Source organism: Anthonomus grandis, chromosome 11 (assembly GCF_022605725.1).
Source record: "Anthonomus grandis grandis chromosome 11, icAntGran1.3, whole genome shotgun sequence".
Taxonomy (NCBI): Eukaryota; Metazoa; Arthropoda; class Insecta; order Coleoptera; family Curculionidae; genus Anthonomus; species Anthonomus grandis.
The window spans coordinates 28,125,418-28,152,340 of NC_065556.1; the positions used below are offsets into that span (position 1 = coordinate 28,125,418).

General features: G+C 31.7%; 1 protein-coding gene across 1 annotated transcript; it reads right to left on the reverse strand.

Annotated features, from left to right (window-relative positions):
• Positions 1 to 253: 253 nt before the first annotated feature.
• LOC126742412 (uncharacterized) lies at positions 254 to 22,147 on the reverse strand. The gene is made up of 10 exons (XM_050449066.1): positions 21,654 to 22,147; positions 19,695 to 20,244; positions 19,276 to 19,640; positions 14,988 to 15,232; positions 14,798 to 14,934; positions 5,040 to 5,187; positions 2,125 to 2,365; positions 1,717 to 2,063; positions 1,476 to 1,663; positions 254 to 765 (listed from the first exon to the last, which is right to left on the reverse strand). The coding sequence occupies exons 2-10, from the start codon at positions 19,886 to 19,888 to the stop codon at positions 618 to 620; spliced, it is 2,013 nt and encodes a 670-aa protein (XP_050305023.1). The 5' UTR covers positions 19,889 to 20,244; positions 21,654 to 22,147; the 3' UTR covers positions 254 to 617.
• Between the last annotated feature and the right edge of the window lie 4,776 nt (positions 22,148 to 26,923).

Genomic DNA, 26,923 nt, shown 5'->3' on the forward strand with positions numbered 1-26,923 from the left:
TAAAGAAAAAAAAATTAAAATTTATGCTTTTCCTAATACTCTGGTGAATGAGTAGCCTTTTAGCCTCATTTGGACGGTGCCACCTATGGTCATGTGCCGCAACTAACTCAACCATTTTATTCGCCAATTTATGTGTAAAGTTATCATTTTTTGTATTTTCAGGTGTGTCAATAATTTAAAAGATATTTCGTTATCTTCTAATTATATCAAAATGTTTATTCTAATATAAAGTACCTTTCAGGACCAAACAAACTACATTTAAAAAAAATATATTTAATAGTAAATTTTGGCAGAAAACTTAATAAATAATGCACCGGTGAATTATTAAACAAATCGTGAAAGACCTAACAAACCCCAACACCACTACCAAAATGTTTGTCTAATAATTCAACTACTTTTTAACTAGATTTTACTCGTTCCTTAATGATTTTATTTACAATCATTTCTAATAAACTAACCTATTAATAAATAAATAAATAAATAAATAAATTAAGTGTAATAGTTTTTGGCACCTGTTTATCATACCACTATAACAAATAAACACTAATTTGGCATACATTTATATAAACTTATCTAGTTCCTGATTGATGGGCAACATTTACTATTTGAACCTATATTTAGGATATCTCGGTGTTAATTTGACAAGCCGGATATAGTCTTAGGCAGTCTCTTTGGTCTTGTCCATCTCTAGCTGCTTGCACATACTTGTAGAACCTTATTACGGCTGAATTGGTCGAAGTAGGTTTGGCAAGTTCACTAGAATCACTGAAAAAAAGAAATTTAATTCTAAGGAATGCCAGAAGAGAGTTTCTTAAGAATCTGTACTTTATGAAGGAATATTCAACGTTTTTAATAAATGGACTATTACTAAATGAATAAAATGTTTTCCTCATATATTGGTGAAGGTGTGACAGACCCTAATTTGCTTTATGTAGTGACACCTATGAACATGTGCCTCGTTTCTTAGTTCGCCATTTTATGTGTAACGTTCTACAGGGATTTTAGTATTTTTATCTCCCTAAAGACCTTAAAGCATCCCATTATATTTCTGGTGGAAATATTTACTGAAAAAATTATCTTATAACCACTGGTGTTATTAAGTTATGCACATGTGGCCTACAAACCACTTATACTATAAATCTGTTTTTTTTTATATGTATTTATATCCGGAGAAAGCAGTTTTATAGAATAAAACCCAAAGTGAATTTTTCCATCAGTGCAATATTTGACCAAAAAATTCCAGTTTTTTTAACGACGACAAATGAAAGTTTCATTATTATTTTATTTACGATGTAGACGGAAGGTTCGCCTTGACCCTGCTAAATGTTTGCATTGAAATGTATTCGTAGTGAGAATCTCGGTCACCTACTCACTGGTATCGGTTCGTCTTCGGAATTACTAATTTATAATTTGAAATTGAATAAAAATTAGTAATCGAGGACCTACTTTTATTTAACAAAAATATAAAGACTAACCGGCTTAGTTCAGCTGATACCAAGTTACTATGTGGACTATACTTAGTTGGGCTCTTGTACATGCTACAAATTAGTCTTTCTTTACATGGTTCCTCTACGAAGCCCAAGGACTGTAGGATGTTGTCGATTTTTTTTAACATAGGGCTGTAGAATGGATCGTAGGTTATAGAAGCTGCCTCATAGATTGCCTGCAAATAAAATATTAAAATAATAACAATACTTTTTCTTGTACAGCATCTACCTGTTGTTCAACTATTGTCTTTTCACCACTTTGCCCTGTAATCTGAGCACTATACTTCAGACCATTACCTACATTTTTAACTTCACCACTATTATCAAAAACACTAACTCTAGGATCAACTGGTTTTTGTGCAGAATCAGTTTGAGTCACTTTATTGGAACTGATTGGCTCTGAATCGGGTCTGTAAACTGGCCCCTCAACGTTCTGTTGATGCACCTTATTACTGGGTTGTTGATATGAATTTTCAAAATGGTTTTGGGAAACCGGCTGGGGGTTGAACTGCTGAGGGGGACGTTGAGGGACTGTGTGCTGCGGTATGTAGCCTGCTGGTAAGTCTAAGCCGGGACCTAGAAGAAATTTGTCTAGTAAGGTCTCAACTTTGGACCAGAATTGAAAGTTTGCTTTTACCTTGTTGTCCCACTGGTCCAGGTACAGGGTCAAAAGAAGAGGGATTGGTCCTCAATGGTGGTCCAATTCCGTGACGATTATAAGGAATCGAAGCTGAAATCTTCGTGTGTGGGACTTTTTTAAGGTAATTTGCTTGGTGCTTCAGCTTCTCTTGGAGCTTTAGCGCTTGGTTAAGCTCCTCTTGCAGCTTCAAGTTTTCGTCACGGATTCGCAGTCGTTCCTTCTCTAGTCTGGCTTTAATCTATGATTGAATTATGATATTGGTGTAAATTCAACTTACAAGTTTTTTAAGTGTAACTAAAAATAACACTAATTTTTTTGAGATATTGGACTTTAAAGTGAGTAGTGGCTTTCAAGCTCATTGTTCTTTGACATCTTAAGGAAAAATGATTCGCAAATACGTTTTGCTGCTTATTTCATGGGCATAGTCCAAGAGGTTGTCGAGATATTCGAGTTTGAAGTGAGGAAAGGCTTTCAAGGTTAAAAGAATCAATATTTCTAAGAATTTTCATTGGACTAATTTGAACGTTTAAGAACATTTACGTGGAATAATTTTCTGAACATTTTGCTTTTTGTTTCATAAAAATATTCGAATGAGTTTCCAAGATATTGGACTTTGAAGTAAGTAATGACTTTTAAAGTCATTCAGTCAGTCCTTAGACCCCCTAAACAAAAAAAGAGCAATAGTTGCAAAATTTTGGCCTGTAGTGTACAGGCTTGTTACGAAAAAATTCATTGCTCATAAATCATTAGGCCAATTTTACTCTAGCTTCCACTACTTTTTTTTTATTTTTTAAGCGACACTAATAAAGAAAATTTTTTTTTTACTGAATTTAGAAAAAAATTCATTGCTTATTAACAATAAAGCCGATTTTACTTAAATTTTCATTGCTATGTAGCAAATACCTTAGAGTATATCGAAAAAAATACGCTGAAGCACTAGCTGTAGTAAAGATATTTTTTAAGTGTCACCAAAAGGGGCACAATTTTTTTTTAACTTATTTTACAAAAAAATTCATTGTTCGTTAACTATCAAGCCGATTTTACTCTAGTGTTTCCAATGGTTTCTGAGAAACACATCTAGGCTAAGATTGTTTTAGTGTTTTTAAAGAAATGATTAAGTGACGCACTAAAAGTTAAATTATCAAAATTCTTATTGCAGGAGTGCCTGTAAAAAACAAAATAATTTGTCTCTTATTGGCAAGTAAATATCTGGGGTTCTCGTGGTCAGAACTTAAGAATTATTGATTTATTGACTAGTCTAAAGGCGGTTTTAATATTTTCTGAAAAAATCACTTAAATCAATGTGCTAGATCTTAAGATATTAAAAGTATCATTCCAGGAGTGCCTGTAAGAAGAAAAAGATTTTGTCTGTTATTGGCAGATAAATATCTTGAGTTTTCGTAATCAGATTTTAAAAATTATTGATTTGTAGACTAGTCTAAGACTATATTAATCTTTTTTAGAAAAATGATTAAAATTGATGCACCAGAACTCAAGATATTCCAGGAGTGCCTGTAAGGAACAAAATAATTTGTCTCTTATTGGCAAGTAAATATCTGGGGTTCTCGTGATCAGAATTTAGGAATTATTGATTTATTGACTAGTCTGAAGATGGTTTTAGTCTTTTTTGAAGAAATCACTAAAATCAATATGTTAAATCTCAAGATATTAAAATTATCATTCCAGGAATGCCTGTAAAATGCAAAAGATTTTGTCTGTTATTGACATATAAATATCTTGAGTTTTTGTAATCAGATTTTAAAAATTGTTGATTTGTAGACTAGTCTAAGACCATATTAATCTTTTTTAGAAAAATTACTAAAATTGATGCACTAGAACTCAAGATATTCCAGGAGTGCCTGTAAGAAATAAAATAATTTGTCTCTTATTGGCAAGTAAATATCTGGGGTTCTCGTGGTCAGAATTTAAGAATTATTAATTTATTGACTAGTCTAAAGATGGTTTTAATATTTTCTGAAAAAATCACTAAAATCAATGCGCTAGATCCCAAGATATTAAAATTATTACTCCAGGAGTGCCTGTAAAAAGCAAAAGATTTTGTCTGTTATTGATAAATAAAATAAATTGGGTTTTTTGTAATCAGACTTTAAAAATTATTAATTTGTAGACTAGTCTGAAGATCATATTAGTATTTTTTAGAAAAACTACTAAAATTGATGCACTAGATTTCAAAATATTCCAGGAGTGCCTGTAAGAAATAAAATAATTTGTCTCTTATTGGCAAGTAAATATCTGGGGGTTTCGTAGTCAGAATTTAAGATTTTCTGATTTATTGACTAGTCTGAAGACGGTTTTACTCTTTTTTAAAAAAATCACCAAAATCAATGAGCTAGATCTCAAGATATTAAAATTATCATTCCAGGAGTGCCTGTAAGAAGCCAAAGATCTTATCTGTTATTGACAGATACATATCTTGGATTCTCGTAATTAGACTTTAAAAATTATTGATTTGTGGATTAGTCTAAAGATCATATTAGCCTTTTTTAGAAAAATCACTAAATTTAATGCAATAAAACTCAAGATTTTCCAGGAGTGCCTGTAAGAAACAAAATAATTTGTCTATTATTGGCAAGCATTATTGATCTATAAGGAGTAACTTAAATTCGGCCGATTTTTCTCTAGCTTCCACTACTATGTAGAAAACACCTTAAGCTATTATGAAAATCATACACTAAAACACTAGCTGCATTAAAATCATTTCTTTGGAACCATCAAAAAAGACACTAATTCCCTTTGGCTCATTTTACAAAAACTTCTATTGCTCATTAACCATTGAGCCGATTTTACTTTAGTTTTCACTATTAAATAGAAAACACCCTCGGTCATAATAAAACAAATACACTCAAACACTACCTATACTAAAACTAATTTCCTGAATGAACTGAACTTACTATAGCCTCCTTTTCCGCCTTAGCGAGAGTCCTTTCAATTTCCTTAGATGTTAAAGGTCGATGTGGTTTCCGTCGACTTGCCGCTACGCCGCCGTATAACGATGAAATTTCGTTTTCGTGAATTGGATCTTTGCGGTGCGATATGAGGCTGTGGAAAACGAAAGCCGATTTAATTAATTTATGGGAATAAAAGTGCTTTTGTGTGTTTTATTGTATGCCTGATTTATGGTTTAATTATCTGTAGGTGAACAACTAGAGTTTGCTATCTATTTATGGACCCAAAGTGCGTGAATAAATTGTGCTTGTCTAGAGGGGGGTTAAGGAATTACGTGGGAGTAAAGTGCAAACTGTAAGCTCTTATTCTAATAAAAAGGCAGGAATTAATTAAGTGCACTTTCTTTTCATTCAACATACGAATACTAGAGAGCGTTGAAACCAGAGTAAATGCCTCATAGAGTGTTATGTTAAAGCTTAAAAGTTTAAGAACCTTTAAATGAGTTTCTAGATTTTTCTCTATCTTTCCGATAAAGAAATCATGCTCCATGGTCATGGAATCCTCTCTGAAACTGAAGCCCTTTAAGTTCTACCATTGATAAGAGTTTCTTAGTTTTCTCCTTCTTTTCTTCGAAAATATCTGTCAACTAGGAGATAACGTACAGTCTGTCTCCCATGAAATTGGTCACAGATTTAACGAGATAATTATTTACTCTAGTTATATCAGAAGTGGGACGTGCTTAGCATGTAATAGAACATGAGAAAGATGAAACACTAGATATAAAGTTAGGACCAGAAAAACAGATATTTGCTTTCCAAAAAGGTAACTTATTAAAATTAGTTTCACTTCTATTTAAAAACTAAAAAGACCATAGTTTCTTATAGGCATTTTTCATGTTTGTATATATAACATTTATAACCAATAGATTTTGACTTTTTATTACCCGGAAGTTGACTTAACATAGGTCACAACGTCGAAAATATCAAAAATATAAGACCTAGTGAATTTTATTTAACGCCGCATTTAATTAAGGTAATTTTTTCGTTTATTCTAGACATTAAAAAAATGCCATGTCATGCTCTGTTTTTTTCTCCAAGAGTTCAAGATAATTTTTTCAATCTTTTAGACATTTAGAGTCATTTCCTTTCAAGTTATCAACGATACATTCCAGGCATTCTAAATCATTTTTCACGTTTTTTAGGCATTGATTTAAGCTAATTTTTCAAGTATTTTGTTATTTTATTCCAGACATTTAACGTGAATTCATATGTTCAGACTTTATATTCCAAGAAAATTGGTCATTTGAAGTCATCGGTTACTTACTTCCAGATATTCAGCATCAATTTCCAGGAATTTTAAATAATTTTTTACGTTTCTTAGGCATTTAATTGAGATAATTTTTCATGTAATTCGAGTAAATTTTTAAATTTTTTAAGAACATCAAGTTATTTTATGTATTTCAGGCATTATTTGACGTCATACTGTTGAAGCTGTAGGAATTTTCAGTCACTTTTAATATAATTTTTTGAGTCATCAAGAAGTTAGGATAATTTTCCACATATTCATTATCATTACAATATTCTTCAGATATTACATTCAGGTATTCAGAGTCAATTTGTATGTCAGAAATTTAGGATAATTGTCTATTTCAGGTACTCAGCACCGATTTTCAAGCATTTTAAATAATTTTTCACGTAAGTCAGTCATTTTATTAAGCTAATTTTTCAAGAATCTGATAATTTATTTCAGGCATTTAACATCAATTTATATTTTCAGGCTTTTCAATTAAATTTTTCAAGTTAATTTTTTTAAAATTTATTTCCGGCAATTGACGTCAATTTCCAATAATCTTCCAGGAATCTAAAGTAATTTTCCACTTTATGTAGACTTTTAAGATAAATTTTGCGGTCTATCAAAAATTAAGAATAATTTTCCATATTCAAGAAATTGTTTCTTTTTTCAATTTATTCCAGGCACTTAAGGTCAATCTTCCAGAAATTTGAAAAAAAATTGTGTATTTTACAAACTAAGTATAATAATTATATTATTTTGTGTAATTTTTTAGTCATTAATTTTTCATTTTATTTCAGGCATTCGACGTTGATTCATCAAAATTTCTCAAGAATTTCAGGTCGTTTTTTTGTATTTCAAGTCTTTCAGGCATTTGCCACTTTATTTAAAGTATTTGACGTCAGTTTATATGATTATCAATTAATTATTTATAACTTTCAGAAAGTCCAAGATTCTTTTGTTATTTTATTCTAGGCACTTCACGTCACTTTCTATATGTTTTCCGAACATTTCATATAATTTTTTAAGTCCTCATTATTTATTTCACCGTAGGCTTTTTTTCCAGGTATTATTTTAAAATTTATTCCAGGCATTCGACATAAAGTTGTATATATTCCAAGCATTTAAAATAATTTTTAGATTAAATAAACTGTCCCTCTATTGAGTTTCAATTGCATTTCACTCTTCACTTAGGTCTTAAATCATTTTTAAATATGATGTAGTTGAACTAACTTTATACAAAAAGTATAATTTTCGCTAGTTTTTAATTTTAAATTCCTGGCAAAAGTAAGAAATTACGTAACATTCTTGGTATATAAGAAAGTCTGGAAGAAATAGAAAATTACGTCGAATCCCTGGAATACGTAAAAAAAGGGTCAAATTAAAGTCACAGAAAAGAAAAGTCTCTCAATTTTCTAATTTTAAGAAATTACTTGAAATTTGTTCAAGGAGTAAAAAATTGCGCCAAATTCTAGGAAGTTAAAAAAATTTCTCCTTGATTTTAAATTAATAAAAAATTGTCAAATTCCTGAAAGAAACAGAAAATTACGTCAAAATGTCACCTAAATTCTAAATTTAAAAAAATCGGCCAATTCCTGGAATTTAAAAAAAATAAGTCAAATTCCAGTCACAGAAAAGAAATATCTCCCAATTTCTGAATTTAAAGAAAAACGTCAGATTTCTAAAAGAAATAAGAAATGACATCGAATTTCTGCAAGGCGTAAGAAATTACGCTAAAGTCTAGGATGATAAAAATGTTTTTCCTTAATTTTAGATAATATTAAATTGAAAAATTCTCGAAAGGCGTAAAAAAATTACGTCAAATTCTAGAAAAACAAAAATCTTCTAAAATAAAAAAATGGTCCGATTTCTGGAAAAAAATAAAACTTGCGTCAAATTCCTGGAATACGTCAAAAAATTGGTTAAATTCCAGTCACACAAAAGAAACGTCTCTCAATTTCTGAATTTAAAGTCAGATTTTTGAAATAAATAAGGAATTACATCGAATTTCTGCAAGATGTAAAAACTTTAGAAAGATAAAAAACTCTAGAAAGATAAAAAAAATTTTCCTTAGTTTTAAATTAATAATAAAATATTAAATTCCTGGAAGGCGTAAAAATTACGCCAAATTCTAGAAAAACAAAAGTCTTCTAAATTCTAAATTTAAAAAAAAAACGTAAAATACCTGGAAGAAAAAAAAATTACGTCAAATTCCTGAAATACATAAAAAAATAAGTCAAATTTTAGTCACAAAAAAGAAATGTCTCCCAATTTTTGAATTTAAAATCAGATTTCTGAAAGAAATAAGAAATTACATCGAATTTCTGCAAAGCGTAAAAAATTACGCCAAATTCTAGAAAAACAAAAATCTTCTAAGTTAAATTAATCGTCAAATTCCTGGAAGATAAATAAAATGTCACCTTAATTCTAAATTAAAAAAATTGTTCAATTCCTGTAAAAAAATAAAAATGAGGCCAAATTCCTGGAATACATAAAAAATAAGTCAAATTCCAGTCACACAAAAGAAATGTCTCCCAATTTCTGAATTTAAAGTCAAAATTCTAAAAAAAATAAGGAGATACAGCAAATTTCTGCAAGGCGTAAAAAATTACGTCAAATTCTAAAAAAACAAAAGTCTTCTAAATTAAAAAAAATCATCAAATTCCAGGAAAACAAATAAAATGTCACCTAAATTCTAAATTAAAAAAAAAAAATCATCCAATTCCTGGAAAAAAAAAATTACGTCAAATTCCTAGAATACGTAAAAAAATAGGTCAAATTCCAGGCACACAAAAGAACTGTCGCCCAATTTCTGAATTTAAAGTCAGATTTTTGAAAGAAATAAGAAATAACATCGAATTTCTGCAAGGCGTAAAAAATGACGCCAAATTCTAGGAAGATAACAAAAGTTTCTCCTTAATTTTAAATTAATAATCGAATATCAAATTCCTGGAAGACAAATGAAATGTCACGTAAATTCTGAATTAAAAAAATCGTTCAATTCCTGCAAAAAAATAAAAATTACGCCAAATTCCTGGAATACATAAAAAAATAAGTCAAATTCCAGTCACACAAAAGGAATGTCTCCCAATTTCTGAATTTAAAGTCCGATTTCTGAAAGAAATAAGGAATTAGATCGAATTTCTGCAAGGCGTAAAAAATTACGCCAAATTCTAGGAAAATAAAAAAGTTTCTCATTAATTTTAAATTAATAATAAATTCTCAAATTCCCGAAGGGCGTAAAAAATTACGTCAAATTTCTGAAAACGGTAAAAAATTACATAAAATTCCAGGAAGAAAAATAAAGTGCCACCTAAATTTTGAATTAAAAAAAATCGTCCAACTCCTGGAAAAAATTAAAAGTTACATCAAATTCCTGGAATACGAAAAAAATAAATCAAATTTCAGTCACACAAAAGTAATGTCTCCCAATTTCTGAATTCAAAGTCAGATTTCTGAAAGAAATAAGGAATTACATCGAATTTCTGCAAGGCGTAAGAAATTATGCCAAATTCTAGAAAGATACAAAATTTTCTCCTTACCTTTGAATTAATAAGAAATTGTCAAATATCTGGAAGGCGTAAAAAATTACGTTAAATGCTAAAAAAACAACAGTCTTCTAAATTAAAAAAAAAAATTTAAAAAAAAACGTCAAATTCCTGGAAGAAATAAAAAATTACGTCAAATTCCTGAAAACGGTCAAAAATTACATCAAATTCCAGGAAGACAAATAAAATGTCACCCAAATTCTAAATTTAAAAAAATCGTCCAATTCCTGGAAGAAAAATTATCTTTTCCTGTAATTTTCTTTTGAATAACTTTATACAAAAAATAAGATTACCGATCAACTAATAAAGTCAAGAAAATCACCAAAGAAAAACATTTAAATTAAATGCTGATACACTTAGATATAAGGATGTATCGAGAAAAGTAGATTATTAAATACAAACATTGTAGCTTTCACAATCTTGGTGCATCTTCCACCACATGCTTTCGTAAAACGATTACCACATTTAACCGACCATGTAGTAAAGCACACATGTAAGAACTGTAATATTCAATTTTTGTTATAGGGAATTTAACTTTAGTTATTTAATCTAATTGAAGCTTCAATTAATATAGAGGAACACCGTTGTAGATTTTTTTAAAATTACTAATAGCTTATTTAGTCGTTATAAAAAATATAGGTAGTATATCTAATCTAATGACTACATTCGCTACTTTTTCACTACAATTCTTACTGAGTAGCAGAACTTCTTAATAAATTGGGGAAATATATGAGCAACCAATGCACTGATCTCTCAACGGCTTCTTTAGCCAAATGACGAATCCACGGGCTAAAATGTTATTTAATCATAAACAATTCTTTATTTGTTATTAATTGTTCTTACGTTCCCAGGGCCATCCTTACGATGTGTGGTACAACAAACACGCCAAATCCCACGCTCTTTTTGAGGAAATTTTTTAGAATATTTACTAACCATGGACTAAAAATTTGTTTATAAATTTAAGTAATGTATTACAGTTTCTACTTAAGCTTACTTTGCAAAGAGATATTGAACGGTCTTTTTGCCACCATAAAACAGTAGTTTTGCCAATCTAAGTCCGATATGTTTGGCTATCGAGAGCCACTGATACGAACTATAATTGGAGAATAAAAAGTTATGAGTAAAGGTATTTGATAGTGTCATATTAAATGAGGTGAAATTTAGGTCAAAAAAAAATTATTTTCTTATAGATTTTGACCCGTACATTATGAATATGCTATTCATTTTTTCCAAAAAAATTATCTTATATTTTTGGTTTTGATCTCAAAGTTGCAAAAATAGGTCTGATAGCCATGTTTTTTGTTTCTTAACTAGTTAAATGAAGTCGAGTATACTGGCGTGTACCCTGATCCTTTCACTATAACTAGCCGCAAACCGTATTGCCGAAGTCAGCGATGCAGCTGAGTTATGGCTATCAGAGTGGGACTAGTTTTCACTATTTAAAAAAAAAAATTTTGGACTTTGAGGTCAAAAAAAAATGTAAGGTAATTTTTTTGGAAAAAATGAATAGCAGTTTCGTAATGTACGAGGCGAAATCTATAAGAAAACAAATTTTTAAAAAGATTTGGGAGACTTTTTTTTTCTTCCAACTTTTTTTTTCCAACAAAATTTTGACGACCAAGTTTCAAAGTTACAAGAATAGGTCAATTTCTGATAGCCATATTTTTTGTTCCTCAACTAGTTGGATGAAGCAGAGTATACTGGCGTGTACCCTTATCCTTTTACTATAACTAGCCGTAAACCGCATTGCCGAAGTCAGCGATGCAGCTGAGTTATGGCTATCAGAATCGGACTAGTTTTCACCATTTAAAAAAAAAAATTTTTGATTTTGAGGTCAAAAAAAAAATATAAGGTAAATTTTTTGAAAAAAACTAATAGCATTTTCGTAATGTACGGTGTAAAATCTATAAGAAACAAATTTTTAAAAAAATTTGAGAGACTTTTTTTTTCTTCCAACTTTGAAAATTTTGACGACCAAGTTTCAAAGTTACAAGAATAGGTCAATTTCTGATAGCCATATTTTTTGTTCCTCAACTAGTTGGATGAAGCCGAGTATACTGGCATGTACCCTTAGCCTTTTACTATAACTAGCCACAAACCGCATTGCCGAAGTCAGCGATGCAGCTGAGTTATGGCTATCAGAATCGGACTAGTTTTCACCATTTAAAAAAAAAAAATTTTTGACTTTGAGGTAAAAAAAAAATATAAGGTAAATTTTTTGAAAAAAACTAATAGCATTTTCGTAATGTACGGGGTAAAATCTATAAGAAACAAATTTTTAAAAAAATTTGAGAGACTTTTTTTTTCTTCCAACTTTGAAAATTTTGACGACCAAGTTTCAAAGTTACAAGAATAGGTCAATTTTTGATAGCCATATTTTTTGTTCCTCAACTAGTTGGATGAAACCGAGTATACTGGCATGTACCCTTAGCCTTTTACTATAACTAGCCACAAACCGCATTGCCGAAGTCAGCGATGCAGCTGAGTAATGGCTATCAGAATGGGACTAGTTTTCACCATTTAAAAAAAAAAATTTTTGACTTTGAGGTAAAAAAAAAATATAAGGTAAATTTTTTGAAAAAAACTAATAGCATTTTCGTAATGTGCGGGGTAAAATCTATAAGAAACAAATTTTTAAAAAAATTTGAGAGACTTTTTTTTTCTTCCAACTTTGAAAATTTTGACGACCAAGTTTCAAAGCTACAAAAATAGGTCAACTTCTGATAGCCATATTTTTTGTTTCTCAACTAGTTGGATGAAGCCGAGTATACTGGCATGTACCCTTAGCCTTTTACTATAACTAGCCACAAACCGCATTGCCGAAGTCAGCGATGCAGCTGAGTTATGGCTATCAGAATCGGACTAGTTTTCACCATTTAAAAAAAAAAAATTTTTGACTTTGAGGTAAAAAAAAAATATAAGGTAAATTTTTTGAAAAAAACTAATAGCATTTTCGTAATGTACGGGGTAAAATCTATAAGAAACAAATTTTTAAAAAAATTTGAGAGACTTTTTTTTTCTTCCAACTTTGAAAATTTTGACGACCAAGTTTCAAAGTTACAAGAATAGGTCAATTTTTGATAGCCATATTTTTTGTTCCTCAACTAGTTGGATGAAACCGAGTATACTGGCATGTACCCTTAGCCTTTTACTATAACTAGCCACAAACCGCATTGCCGAAGTCAGCGATGCAGCTGAGTAATGGCTATCAGAATGGGACTAGTTTTCACCATTTAAAAAAAAAAATTTTTGACTTTGAGGTAAAAAAAAAATATAAGGTAAATTTTTTGAAAAAAACTAATAGCATTTTCGTAATGTGCGGGGTAAAATCTATAAGAAACAAATTTTTAAAAAAATTTGAGAGACTTTTTTTTTCTTCCAACTTTGAAAATTTTGACGACCAAGTTTCAAAGCTACAAAAATAGGTCAACTTCTGATAGCCATATTTTTTGTTTCTCAACTAGTTGGATGAAGCCGAGTATACTGGCGCGTACCCTTAGCCCTTCACTATAACTAGCCGCAAACCGCATTGCCGAAGTCAGCGATGCAGCTGAGTAATGGCTATCAGAATGGGACTAGTTTTCACCATTTAAAAAAAAAAATTTTTGACTTTGAGGTAAAAAAAAAATATAAGGTAAATTTTTTGAAAAAAACTAATAGCATTTTCGTAATGTGCGGGGTAAAATCTATAAGAAACAAATTTTTAAAAAAATTTGAGAGACTTTTTTTTTCTTCCAACTTTGAAAATTTTGACGACCAAGTTTCAAAGCTACAAAAATAGGTCAACTTCTGATAGCCATATTTTTTGTTTCTCAACTAGTTGGATGAAGCCGAGTATACTGGCGCGTACCCTTAGCCCTTCACTATAACTAGCCGCAAACCGCATTGCCGAAGTCAGCGATGCAGCTGAGTTATGGCTATCAGAATGGGACTAGTTTTCACCATTTAAAAAAAAAAATTTTTTGACTTTGAGGTAAAAAAAAATATAAGGTAAATTTTTTGAAAAAAACTAATAGCATTTTCGTAATGTACGGGGTAAAATCTATAAGAAACAAATTTTTAAAAAAATTTGAGAGACTTTTTTTTTCTTCCAACTTTGAAAATTTTGACGACCAAGTTTCAAAGTTACAAGAATAGGTCAATTTCTGATAGCCATATTTTTTGTTCCTCAACTAGTTGGATGAAGCAGAGTATACTGGCGTGTACCCTTATCCTTTTACTATAACTAGCCGTAAACCGCATTGCCGAAGTCAGCGATGCAGCTGAGTTATGGCTATCAGAGTGGGACTAGTTTTCACCATTTAAAAAAAAAATATTTTTGACTTTGAAAAATAATTTTTTTGGAAAAAACTAAGGTAAAAAATAAGATGCATAGTAAGGTAATTCTATTAAGATCTGTAGGAAAATGATCAATGAGTCTACTGCATTTTATGCAATAGACTCATAGTAGATGCATAAAATTATGCATAAAAAAAGATGTACCGCAGAACGTGTAAGAAAAAGATAAAGAATTTATATAAAATTTTACGTAATTTTCCAGTCAAATTTAGACGCCTTTAAGTGATCAAAAAATTTAATTTAAAATCCAGTGGTACATTTAAGACAATTAAATGAATGCACTTTAAACTAACGCTATTATTCAATGAGGACAAATATGTCACAAATTCATTTCTCCATAATGGTCTAAGTCAAACATAACGGTAAAAAAAACAGCAGTAACGACCACCAAATTCAACTTTTATGTTAATGTAATTTATGTATTGGGAAAACGTCGGCTCGTTAGTATTAATAACCGCCTTTTTAACGTCACGTACGTCATTTTTAGAAATTTTTATTGTCTTGTCGTTTATCTAGTAGGGCATTGTCGTAAAAACGCCAATTTATCATGTTGATAAAAAAAAAACAGTTGAGCATCTGCATCTTACCCGTGTCCAAAACCACCATCGTCGGGTAACACGCTGACGTCATCGTCGAATTCAGCGTAATGTTCACCGTGATGTTCATAACCAGGAGGTCCCACCTCAAACTCTTCGTGGTGTTCATGATGCTTATGTGGGGCAATCTGAAATTACATCAATTTATCATCATCAGTATTCCAGTCAAATATTAACTTACCTGATGTATATGTGAAATCAGATGCTTATGATGATGGAACTTGGCTTGGATGGGGTAGTAGGCGCAGAACTTGAACACGTGATGCAAAAATGGGAAAACGAACAACAGGATTTTCAGCAGGAGTTTCTTGGCGGTCGCTGCTCCCACTATTAGGGGCAGGATAAACAGGAATTTCACTGCCAGGAGCTTGATTACGAGCAAGATCGCTAGGACGGCATATATAATTTTTTCATTGATGAACTTGGCTGGAAAAAAAACGGAAAAGTGAATGGTCGAGTTAGGTTTATTGAGGAGCATAATGAAATGATCTGTAATGATGATGATTGCGTAAGAAAATTATAATTTTTAGTTGATTTAGGGCGTGGTTGGGCAATCAATGAGATGACGGAAAGACTAAGAGAGATAAAAAAAGATAATTAAAAAAATTAATATTGGCCATTCTTGACTTGAAGAATCATGAACGATCATATAAAAAGATGATAACTGTGTACGCAAGTTATCATTTTCAGATGATTTATGGTGTGGTTGAGAGGTGATATGAGGAAAAAGCTAAAAAAAGTAAAAAAAATATAATTTAAAAAAGAATCATTATTTTCCTTTTTAAACCCAAGAATCATTAACGATTTCAGTAAAATGATGCTTATCATGTAAAATGATGATAACTGCATGCGAAAATTATCATTATCAGATGATTCAGGGCGTGGTTGGGAAATGAGATGAGGGAGAAAGTAAAAAAGCCAAAAAACATCATTTACACAAAAAATCATTATTTTCCATTTTAGACCTAAGAATCATTAACGATCGCAGTAAAATGATGCTTATCAAGTAAAATGATAATAACTGCGTACGAAAATTATACTTTTAAATTGATTTAGGGCGTGGTTAAGAAATGAGACGAGGAAAAAGCTAAAAAAGGCAAAAAAACATAATTTAAAAAACAAACATTATTTTCCATTTTAGACCCAAGAATGCTTAGCGATCATAATGAAATGAGGCTTATTATATAAAATGATGATAACTGTGTACGAGAATTACCATTTTTAGATGATTTAAGCAGGTGTGGTTGTGAAGTGAAATGAAAGAAAATCTAAATAAAGCAAAAAACATAATTTAAAGAAAAAATCGAAATTTTCTATTTTAGACCCAAGAATCATTAACGATCACAATGAAGTGACGTTTATCATATGTAATGGTGATAGTTTGGTAAGAAAATTATTATTTCAAGGTAACTTAGACTCTACTTAAGGCACTTAAATTGACCAAAAACCAAGTCGAGATTCTCCAGTTAATTCCAGGTACTTAAGTCTTTACCTATTACAGGCATTTGAGCGCCTCTAATAGCCCTTCATCAAGTAACCTAAGTTATAACTAACCTAAGAACCTAGATTAAGTTTGTGCCTTTAATATATCTTTAATTAACTTAAGTACCCTCAAGACTGTATTAACCCGTTAATTATACCAAGTGCCTGGAATAAAACTTCAATTTAATTATGCGCTCGTACTACGTATCCGCTAAGTGATTTAAGTACCAAAAACTAATCCAAAAGCCTGGACTATGGTATTAATTGATTGGTCCACTTTAGTTAAAGATATTTGAATTAATAAGAAACTTAGTCCAGGTTCTCAGGTTACTCGCATCATTACGTCTGCGTGCCTGTAACCTCTCTTTAAGTGCCTATAAGTAACTCGAATGCCTAAAGTAATTTTCTGATGAGTCAGTGAAAACTTATGCCATACTTCTAAATTAATAAGAAAATTATTATTGGCCTTTCGGTTATTTATAGGCACTTAAATTGATCAAAAACCCAGTCAACATTCTCGAGTTAATTCCAGGTACTTAAGTTACTAACTGTTTGCCTATTACAGGCATTTGAGTATCTGTAATAGCTCTTCATCAAGTAACCTAAGTACTAATTAACCTAAGAACCTAGATTAAGTTTGTGCCTTTAATATACCTTTAATTAACTTAAGTGCCCTCAAGACTGTATTAACCCGTTGACTATACCAAGAGCCTGGAATGAAACCTCAATTAAATTATGCGCCCGTACTAGGTGATTTATGTACCCAAAACTGATCCAAAATCCTGGACTATCATATTAATTGACTCATCGGAAGATTATTCCAGACTTTTGGGTCCACTTTATTTAAAGGCATTTGAATTAATTAGAATCTTAGTCCAGGTTCTCAGGTTACTCGGATCATTGCGTCTGCGTGCCTGTAACCTCTCTTTAAGTGTTTATAAGTAACCCGAATGCCTAAAATAATTTTCTGATGAGTCAGTGAGAACTTATGGCATACTTCTAAATTAATTAAAAAGTTATTATTAGCCTTTCGGTTATTTATAGGCACTCAAATTGATCAGAAACCAAGTCAAGATTCTCGAGTTAATTCCAGGTACTTAAGTTACTAACTGTTTGCCTATTACAGGCATTTGAGTACCTGTAATAGCACTTCATCAAGTAACCCAAGTACTAATTAACCTAAGAACCTAGATTAAGTTTGTGCCTTTAATATACCTTTAATTAACTTAAGTGCCCTCAAGACTGTATTAACCCATTGACTATACCAAGAGCCTGGAATAAAACTTCAATTTAATTATGCGCTCGTACTACGTATCCTCTAAGTGATTTAAGTACCAAAAACTAATCCAAAAGCCTGGACTATGGTATTAATTGATTGGTCCACTTTAGTTAAAGATATTTGAATTAATAAGAAACTTAGTCCAGGTTCTCAGGTTACTCGCATCATTACGTCTGCGTGCCTGTAACCTCTCTTTAAGTGCCTATAAGTAACCCGAATACCTAAAGTAATTTTCTGATGAGTCAGTGAAAACTTATGCCATACTTCTAAATTAATAAGAAAATTATTATTGGCATTTCGGTTATTTATAGGCACTTAAATTGATCAAAAACCAATTCAACATTCTCGAGTTAATTACTGGTACTTAAGTTACTAACTGTTTGCCTATTACAGGCATTTGAGTATCTGTAATAGCCCTTCATCAAGTAACCTAAGTACTTATTAATCTAAGAACCTAGATAAAGTTTATGCCTTTAATATACCTTTAATTAACTTAAGTGCCCTCAAGACTGTATTAACCCGTTGACTATACCAAGTGCCTGGAATAAAACTTTAATTTAATTATGCGCCCGTACTACGTATCCCCTAAGTGATTAAGTACTGTTCATTTGAATTAATAAGAAACTTAGTCCAGGTTCTCAGGTTACTCGGATCCATTACTTCTACGTGTCTGTAACCTCTCTTTAAGTGCCTATAAGTAACCTAAATGCCTAAAATAATTTTCTGATAAGTCAGAGAAAACTTATGCCATATTTCTAAATTAATTAGAAAGTTATTATTGGCCTTTCGGTTATTTATAGGCATTTAAATTTATCAAAAACCAAGTCAACATTCTCAAGTTAATTACAGGTACTTAAGTTACTAACTGTTTACCTATTACAGGCATTTGAGCGCCTCTAACAGCCCTTCATCAAGTAACCTAAGTCCTAACTAAATTAAGAACCTAGATTAAGTTTGTGCCTTTAATATACCTTTAATTAACTTAAGTACCCTCAAAACTGTATTAACCCTTTGACTATACCAAGAGCCTGGAATAAAGCTTCAATACCAAAAACTGATCCAGAAACCTGGACTAAGGTATAAATTGACTCATCGGAAGATTATTTCAGGCTTTGGGTTCCCTTTAGTTAATGACATTTAAATTAATTAAAAAATTAGTCCAGGTTCTCAGGTTACTCGGATCCATTGCTTCTAGGGACTTTTCACGTGTCTGTAATCTCTCTTTAAGTGCCTTAAATAATTTTCTGATAATTGTTAGGAATGATATTAATTAGGAAGTTGTTATTGGCCTTTCGGTTACTTATAGTCACTTAAATTGATCAGTCAGTTACTCAAGGTTCTCCCTTTAAGTAAGTTGCTGATCAGTTTAACTAGTTCTAACCAGGGACATGAGATGGGACAGAAACACAAAATTGATTCTTCTAAGCCCAATAACATTTTCTTATTGAGTGACAAATTTTGACAAAGTTTCAAACCATTAACTGATTTTACCAAGTCAGGCTCTTGGTCAATTCATCTAATAATTATATGAAAAATAATCTTTGATTTACTGTAGCTCCTCTAAAACCTGAAAAAATGTCTGCAAACTACCTCGTTTGCTCCCTCTTTAATTTTCTTTTCAAAATATGTTGATCTTCTGGTTAACAATCATAGAAGCCTAAAACTAGGCACAAACAACCTAAAACTAGTCCAAACAAAAATAGCTTACCAAGTTTCTTAAATAGTCTTCCTTGCTCCACCCCCCTAGATTCCTCCAGGTCCTGAGACACCACTTCCAAGTTGACCAGAGCCCCGTTGTTCTCAAACCCTTTGGGGGCGATCCTGAGGAAACTGTTCGGTAGAAACGTCTCGGGAAGCGAAAGTTCCACGTCGTGCGTCATCAGAAACTTCCTCGTTTCATCCTGTAGTGATCTGGACATTGATTCTATAGGGAACTCGTCTTGGTGCCAAAATTCCTCTTGGTCACCATCGGACGAGCGAGAGGTTTTATTGTAGTTCAAGTGGTTTTTGGTGAATTTTAGGAAACTCGTGAACTGTAGGTCATTGGTTTCGTCTAAAGTCTTTTTGAGGTACCTGAAAATAAGTAAGAAGTTAGATCCTGGTTAAGTGGAATCTGAGGAGTCCCACCTAAAAACGTTATTTTGTACACAAACCAGAGAAGGCTCTTCACATTCTTTTAACATCATAGTCCACAGTTCATTATGGTTGGTCAAGTTCACCAGAGTATCGACCGGTACGGTGACATTATCACTTCTTCCTCGTACGACCCGATTTGCAAAAACAACAATAAAAGTCAATAGTAGACATTCTAATCTCGACATGGTTCCGTGCGGTAGCAAAAAAAAAAAAAACAACTAATCGAAGGAGATACGTCACACTTTCGTTAAATCGGTACTAATTCGTACGAACACGAGCCGGGGCCGCATGTCAAAACTGGTCGAAAGTCGTGTGAAATCAGGGCATAACCGACCGATTCAGTAGAAGACGTTCTCTCGATCACCGGCTCAACGCGATTACCAACAACAGACGGGTTTTCTTTCGTTTATTGGATGGTGGCACACTTTTCCCCACGCCACCTGATGATCGGATATTTTGAATTTGGCATGTCATCCGTTGATCATGGTTAGTTTTGGGCTCGTTTTTTTTGAGCAATGGTAGTTTCATGGAGTTCTAGTGGCTGAAATAAAATTTTAAAGAATATTCCAAGCAATCTTAAGCTTGGAAACTCTTTTTTTCAAAAAATAAAACTGCAGAATTTTTTTGTAATTATTCAGAAATTTGTATTTTTTCTAGTTTGAGGTCAACAGGTGCTCAGGGGCAAGAGGGGTGTTTTGTATACTCTGTTTTGTGTTTTTTCTTTATTTTTTGGTTGCCAAAGGGAAAAGGTCTCAGTTTATTGTTTTTGTGAACTGTTACGATGGTAAAAACTTGTGTCGCACCATAAAAAAAGGGAGATTCAAGCCAATATTTTCACAAGTAAATACCGTTAATATCATAATATCATGTCAAGAGAGAACCGTTATCATAAACCTAGAATAGGAGATCATAGGAAAAAACCCAAATAAAAATTTGTTAAGAAATCTTTAATCATTATAAAATATTTTATTTTATTTACTAATTTATATTTTTATTATGCATCATAGAGTTTCACTTGTTAGAAATTTAGTGTTTAATAATTTTAATAGGAGAACCTGTGTGCAACTTTTAATAAGCATAGGTTGGTTGGTTCTTGAATTATAGACATTTTGTTGAATTATTCTTAAAAAAAAATTTTTTTTTTCATTAAAACATTTTTTTTCTTAATTCCCTGTTTGTTTTTTAAAAAACGCTGAAACACGTGTCAAATTATTTTTATAAGAGAATCTGTGTGCAATTTTTCATAGGTATAGGTTACTTGATTTTTGAATTATGGACATTTTGTTGAATTATTTTTAAAAAAAAATATTTTTTCTTTAATATTTTTTTTCTCAATTCTATGTTTGTTTTTTAAAAAACGCTCAAATAGGTGTCCAATGATTTTAATAGAAAAATCTATGTGCAAATTTTCATAAGTATAGCTTTCTTGGTTTTTGAGTTCTGGACATTTTCTTGAAATTATTCTTTAAAAAAAAAGCATTTTTTAGAGAAAATTTTTTTTTCTCAATTCTCTGTACGTTTTTCAAAAAACGCTAAAATAGGTGTCTAATAATTTTAATAGGAGAATCTGTGTGCAAATTTTCAAAAGCATAGCTTTCTTGGTTTTTGAGTTATGGCCATTTTCTCGAATTATTCTTTAAAAATCAACAAGTATTTACCAAAATCAATGTGTGTATCTTATGGAAATGCAAAAAAATATATCAATAAAAAGCAACTGGATTTTTGAACACATATATAGTCAACTCTAATATAACTGATAATACATAACAACCTTAAATGGAAAAAATAAACTAACACATGAAATAAAAAAAATATTTTTATAAAGAAGAATTTAAATGTCGAATTTCATGCATCTTATATCATGGCGAGCCAAGACCTTGATATTGAATTGATTTCAGGGACAAATAAAAACACGTTTATTCAAATTTATAAAAAATAACGTTCACTCACTCGCTATTTAACGATACCTCTCTATCGGCCTCGAACGATAGTAAACGACGTGAGAACCCAAAGCGCGCAACCGTGCTGCCTTGCGCCTTAGCTTCTCCTTGCTCGCATTACTTTAACAACAATTATCCTAAACAATTTCAACAATAAATAAAAACCCTCACATTAAAAATCACTTTTACCCCGAAATATCCCGCGAAAAAAAATGAAAAAAAGATTCGGGTCTAGCTATATCGGTCGGGCTGACGAGGGGTGTCCGCTCCCGGGCGCGATCCCACTACTACACGACGCGGGGACTTTTGGCTGCTGGGTTTCCCCCCTGGCCCGGTCCGCCCCTCCTTGGCCAACCTGGTCGTCCGCGGGTTCCCCCGGGACGCCCATATTGACGCCGTGTTTAGTGCGGACGCCCAGTCGACGCGGGCGGCCCCCCCACCAGGACTCCCGACCTCAAACCATCCGCCGAACCCGACCTCCAAGTAGCTGGATTACAGGAGACGCCACGCTCCCGGTCGAAGATTGATCGCATATTCGGGATACCGTTGATACATTTCAGCTTATTCTTTTATACAGGGTGTCCCGAAATTACATCGGAATATTTCACCAGCCGCATCTTCATGAACTTCATATACAGGCATTTTGAAAAGTGAACCGTTTTCATGTTATGTGGTGTTTTATAATTATTGCTATTGAAGATGGTTTTTTGTTAATATTTTTAAAACGCCTGGTCGTTATTTTTCGACATTTTTATCTTATAGGTACTATTGTTATTGTTACTAATTGATTTTATGACATTTTATGCTAAAATATCTACAGGGTTGTTTAAAATTAGTGGTCAGCAAAGATAAAAATGTCATAACTTTTTTGGATAGTAAAATTAAAAAGAACTAACATTTTTTACATAAAAAATGTCTTATTTCGTTAAGGACCAAATTATGGACCCGCTGGTAAAGTGTCTGGAAAAGTTATCCTGCTGGTAACATTAAAAATTGAATTATGAACTTCTTGTTTGTCTTACCAGCAGGATAAATTAACAACAGGAAAAACCAGCGTATAAAAAGTTTACCAGGAAATTTATAACCTCAAACTTTGCAAAGAGTTTGAACTTGCATAGTTTTGCAAGAAGTTTGTATATAATATTCTAAATTTTGTTCTTAATCTGTATGAGTATTTTGTGATTTTTCATCTGGTTGAATCTCTCTTTATTTAATATGTTAATGCCCGACGTAAGGTTACACCCTTCCCTCACCTGCCTCTCTTTGCTGGCTATTCCACAGCTTTTTTAAGCTAAATACTTCCTGTATGTTGTTCTTGGCTACTTTTTTTCTTAGATCTTTTTTATACCCTCATACTTTGTTTGAAAATTATTCAGGGTTCGAACCACCCGTGGGTTTCAACACAGGGTTTTTTACATTAAACTCTGCTGTCAAATTTTCACAGGCCTGATTTTTTTCTTCCCAAGATGTTGCATCAGTCTTTTTTAATTCTACGACTTACTAAATTACAGAGCAAAATAATTTATTATTCTTTTTCAGAAAAGTTTACCAACCTCTTTATTTTATCAGGTTGTTGAGACATCCTCTAAAAAAATTATATAAGAAAATTAATTAAAATTCTACTGCACAGTATACAGTTTCTAAAAACTGCGTATTGTGATTCACTGGCAAATGTCTGGTAAAATATTTACAAACAATTAGCGAAAATGCAAATACCTTTTAATACTAGTACTAACAGAAAGAATATCGGATTTGGCACAAAACAAGTATGCAAGTACCTGTAACTATAATTAAAAATCAAACATTTCCATTATTTTTGTTTATTTTATTTATTTTCTCAGGACCGGAGATTCATAGCCCTAATCTTTCTTTTTTTCTTAAGATTATTGTGCCGACCAGAACAATTACGATGTTGCCAAACTGTAAACCTGCTATTACTTAACAACAGGTTAAAATTTGGTTCATAATTCCTCCTACAGCTACAGGTAGGTTTACCGAGAGGTGTGCGGACAGCAGTTCGTCGAAATCAAACAGTTTTTGATTTGAACGATTTTAAACGGCCCAGTTTGCCGATTCGTTTGTTATTTTTTAGACGACTGCGTGTTAATACCACAATATTTCTATAAATAATTAGTTTTTAATAATGATATATTAATAGAAAAATGTCTGTGCAAAAAGTACCATAAATTAGGCTTTTCTGCGTTAGAGGTTGAAATATGAATCCAAAAAGTAAAAGAAAATCCTCCGTTGTATGCAAAAAAAAAATAAAAAGTTACAAGCCTCCCGATCAGGAGATACCACCAGATTGTACATTAAACAGCTACTTAGCACTTAAAATCCATGGAATAATACACAATAATACGTAAAATAATATACATGTCTTATAATTAAGATATATTTTTATCATTTTTTATAAAAAATAAATGAATAAGAAAAATATTATTTCTCAGATCTTCCTCAATTTGACATGTTCACACTACATGCTGAGATATAACTTTTCCACTAGAGAAATAAGAGTCGGATTTTTACTTGTAGCTTGCGTACTAATTTCGTCCTTTATATGATGTAGTATAGTGTAAAACAGTTGCGGCATTAAACAGAAAAATTCTTAAAACTTTATGTAATTATCCGAAAGATGCTTTAGCACTAACAATTTATACACTCCTATTCTCGAACATTTTTGAAACTATTCTTCTATTTTCATTGTCTACTGCTAACAACATCATACTGTTCTTCTAATAGCATACCAATAAAAAATCCTTTTTTAGTTTTTAAATACAAGTAAAATTTTAAAAGACTGAAATATATCGCAACGAATTAATTCTGAAGCTAGCTTCAGAAAAACCACGGAAAGGCGAAACTTCTGAACGAACTGAGTTCGGCAATCTGGAACGTTTTGTACACGAATATTCACCGAAATATTTCGGGCCGATCTGATCAGAGAATCCAAAGCTAAAGAAACTGATTATTTTAAAAACGGGCGCTCCTATCGAAATAAGACAAGAAAACGTTTTTTATGTAAAAATGTTCGTTCTTTTTAATTTTACTATTCAAATAATTAAAGAGTAACCAGAAGACAAGTTATGACATATTTATTTTTGCTGACCACTAATCAGTTAGTAACAATAACAGTAGTATACTATAAAAATTTTGAAAAATAACGACCAGGCGTTTCGAAAATGTTAATAAAAAACCATCTTCAATAGGAAATAATTCTTCTTCAATAAAAAATGTTGGGACACCCTGTAATAATAATAATAATAATAACGACGTTAGTGGTGATAATATAACGTTTGTCAACGATTTTTAGGTCAAAAATAGAACATCCAAAGGTTTCCTCTTTCTGGAAAACTAAAGAGCCAATGGGCATTCATTCAAATCCAACGGAGATCAGATTTTTTTCTCAGAGGGTAAATTTTTGCCTTTTTCTAGTAGTTGGGAAAAGTGCTTGTGTGCATGGTGATAAGTTAAAGAATATACACAGAGTTTCAGAGACAGCGGGAAGGAATAGCGTCAAACCTGGCAGTCTCTTTATTTTTTAGTTTTTTTAAGTATAATATTATATATCCACATGGTTAAATTCATAAATATCAATATTTTGAGAAGCAGATTATGCGTGGTTGAAATCAGCTACCACAGAAATTTTAAAAAGCATTAACAATTTGCATGAGAGTAAACAGACAAATTGTTATTGTAGTTCAAAATATTGGGGATTCTAGATGTGTTTCTTGCTTGTATAAATTTCCAACATTTCATGAAATCACGATGTATACAGGGTGTCCGCTAATTAATGGTACATGGAAAAACTACAGACTTCTGATGTAAAAATATTACGATTTAACTATATTTACCTATATCCAAAAGTTGATATTAACTGAGATACAGGGTGTTAAACTTAAAACTTTTTTTTTGTTTTTCCCCAATAACTTTAACAAAAGTTAACTTTTTTTTACAAAAATTTGTAGTTAGGGTTTTTTTAGGTCGAGAAATTAATTTTTTTAACAAATTGAGTGTACAATGTAGGGGGCGCTGTCTGCGACATCTTTTTCTCTTTCATAAGGTCATAACTTTTTTGTGCTTAACTGTATTTAAGTTTTTATTGAAAATAATACTTTTTTCATATTTTTTACATAAAAAAGGTATACTAAGTTGAAGTCGCTCAAAGTTACCGTTTTGGAGATATTTGTATTTAAATTATTTAGTGCACCATGCACTCGACCCCGGCTGAATAATTAATATAATCGGGAAATAATTCGCTTTTTTAAAGTAAGCTATGAGAAAGCAAACGAACTTTAGAGACGCAGTTGTTAGGAAACCGCCATGCTGTTGTTGTTTGTTGATCAGTTTAAAGTTGTCAGAAAATATTTAATTAGTGTTTTCAGTGATTTTGCATCCAGTTTACTGTTTTGTTGAATTTTTGAAGTTGAGAAACAATGCCGAGGCACAATCTTTTTTCAAATGCCGAAATGAGGGATATGTTGTGTGTATATGCGCAGGCAAATTTTAATGGACGCGAAGCCTATAGACGATATTTAGAACTCTATCCAAATCGAAGACAACCTGATTTCAAGATCTTCAAAAATCTTTACGATCGATTAGGAGAAACAAGTACATTTCGTCCTAAACGGAATTCCGCAGGGCGCCCGAAGGTTATAACTCCAGAACAAGAAGAAGAAATTCTGGTCCGCGTGGCTGAAAATCCGGAAATAAGTGCAAGACATGCTGCTGCGGCAACTGGAGTAGGCAAGTCATCCATTTGTAAAATATTTCACGAAGAGGGTCTTTATCCGTATCATTTCACTCCTGTGCAAAATTTATTAGAAAATGATTTTTCGCCCAGGATAGATTTTGCCCGTTTTTGGCCGTGCCCAAATAAATGCAGAGGCATTTTCAATTTTAGAAATAAACACACATGGGCATTACAAAATCCACATTCAGTACAATTCACATCCTGTAGAATTTTCACTACAGAGTGTCCATTTACTATACATTTATATATATTAAATGGACATAATGGATATACTATACATTTGCGGTGCTCGATTGCAGCTAAATCTTGAAATGAAAAAAACCTTTAATAAGGTGAACGTTAATTGGGTTAAAGAAGCTACTTTTTAAAATTAGTTTGGTTAATACACGATGCCCCAAAAAAGCGCGGTACATAATTTGATTTTTTTTTAATGGAATCACTTATATTTTTTTTTCCCAAATAGGAGTCTCATTTGATTCTCTCTTTAACCCTAAAACTGTTTTGCCATAAAATACGACGTTGCCTAGTTA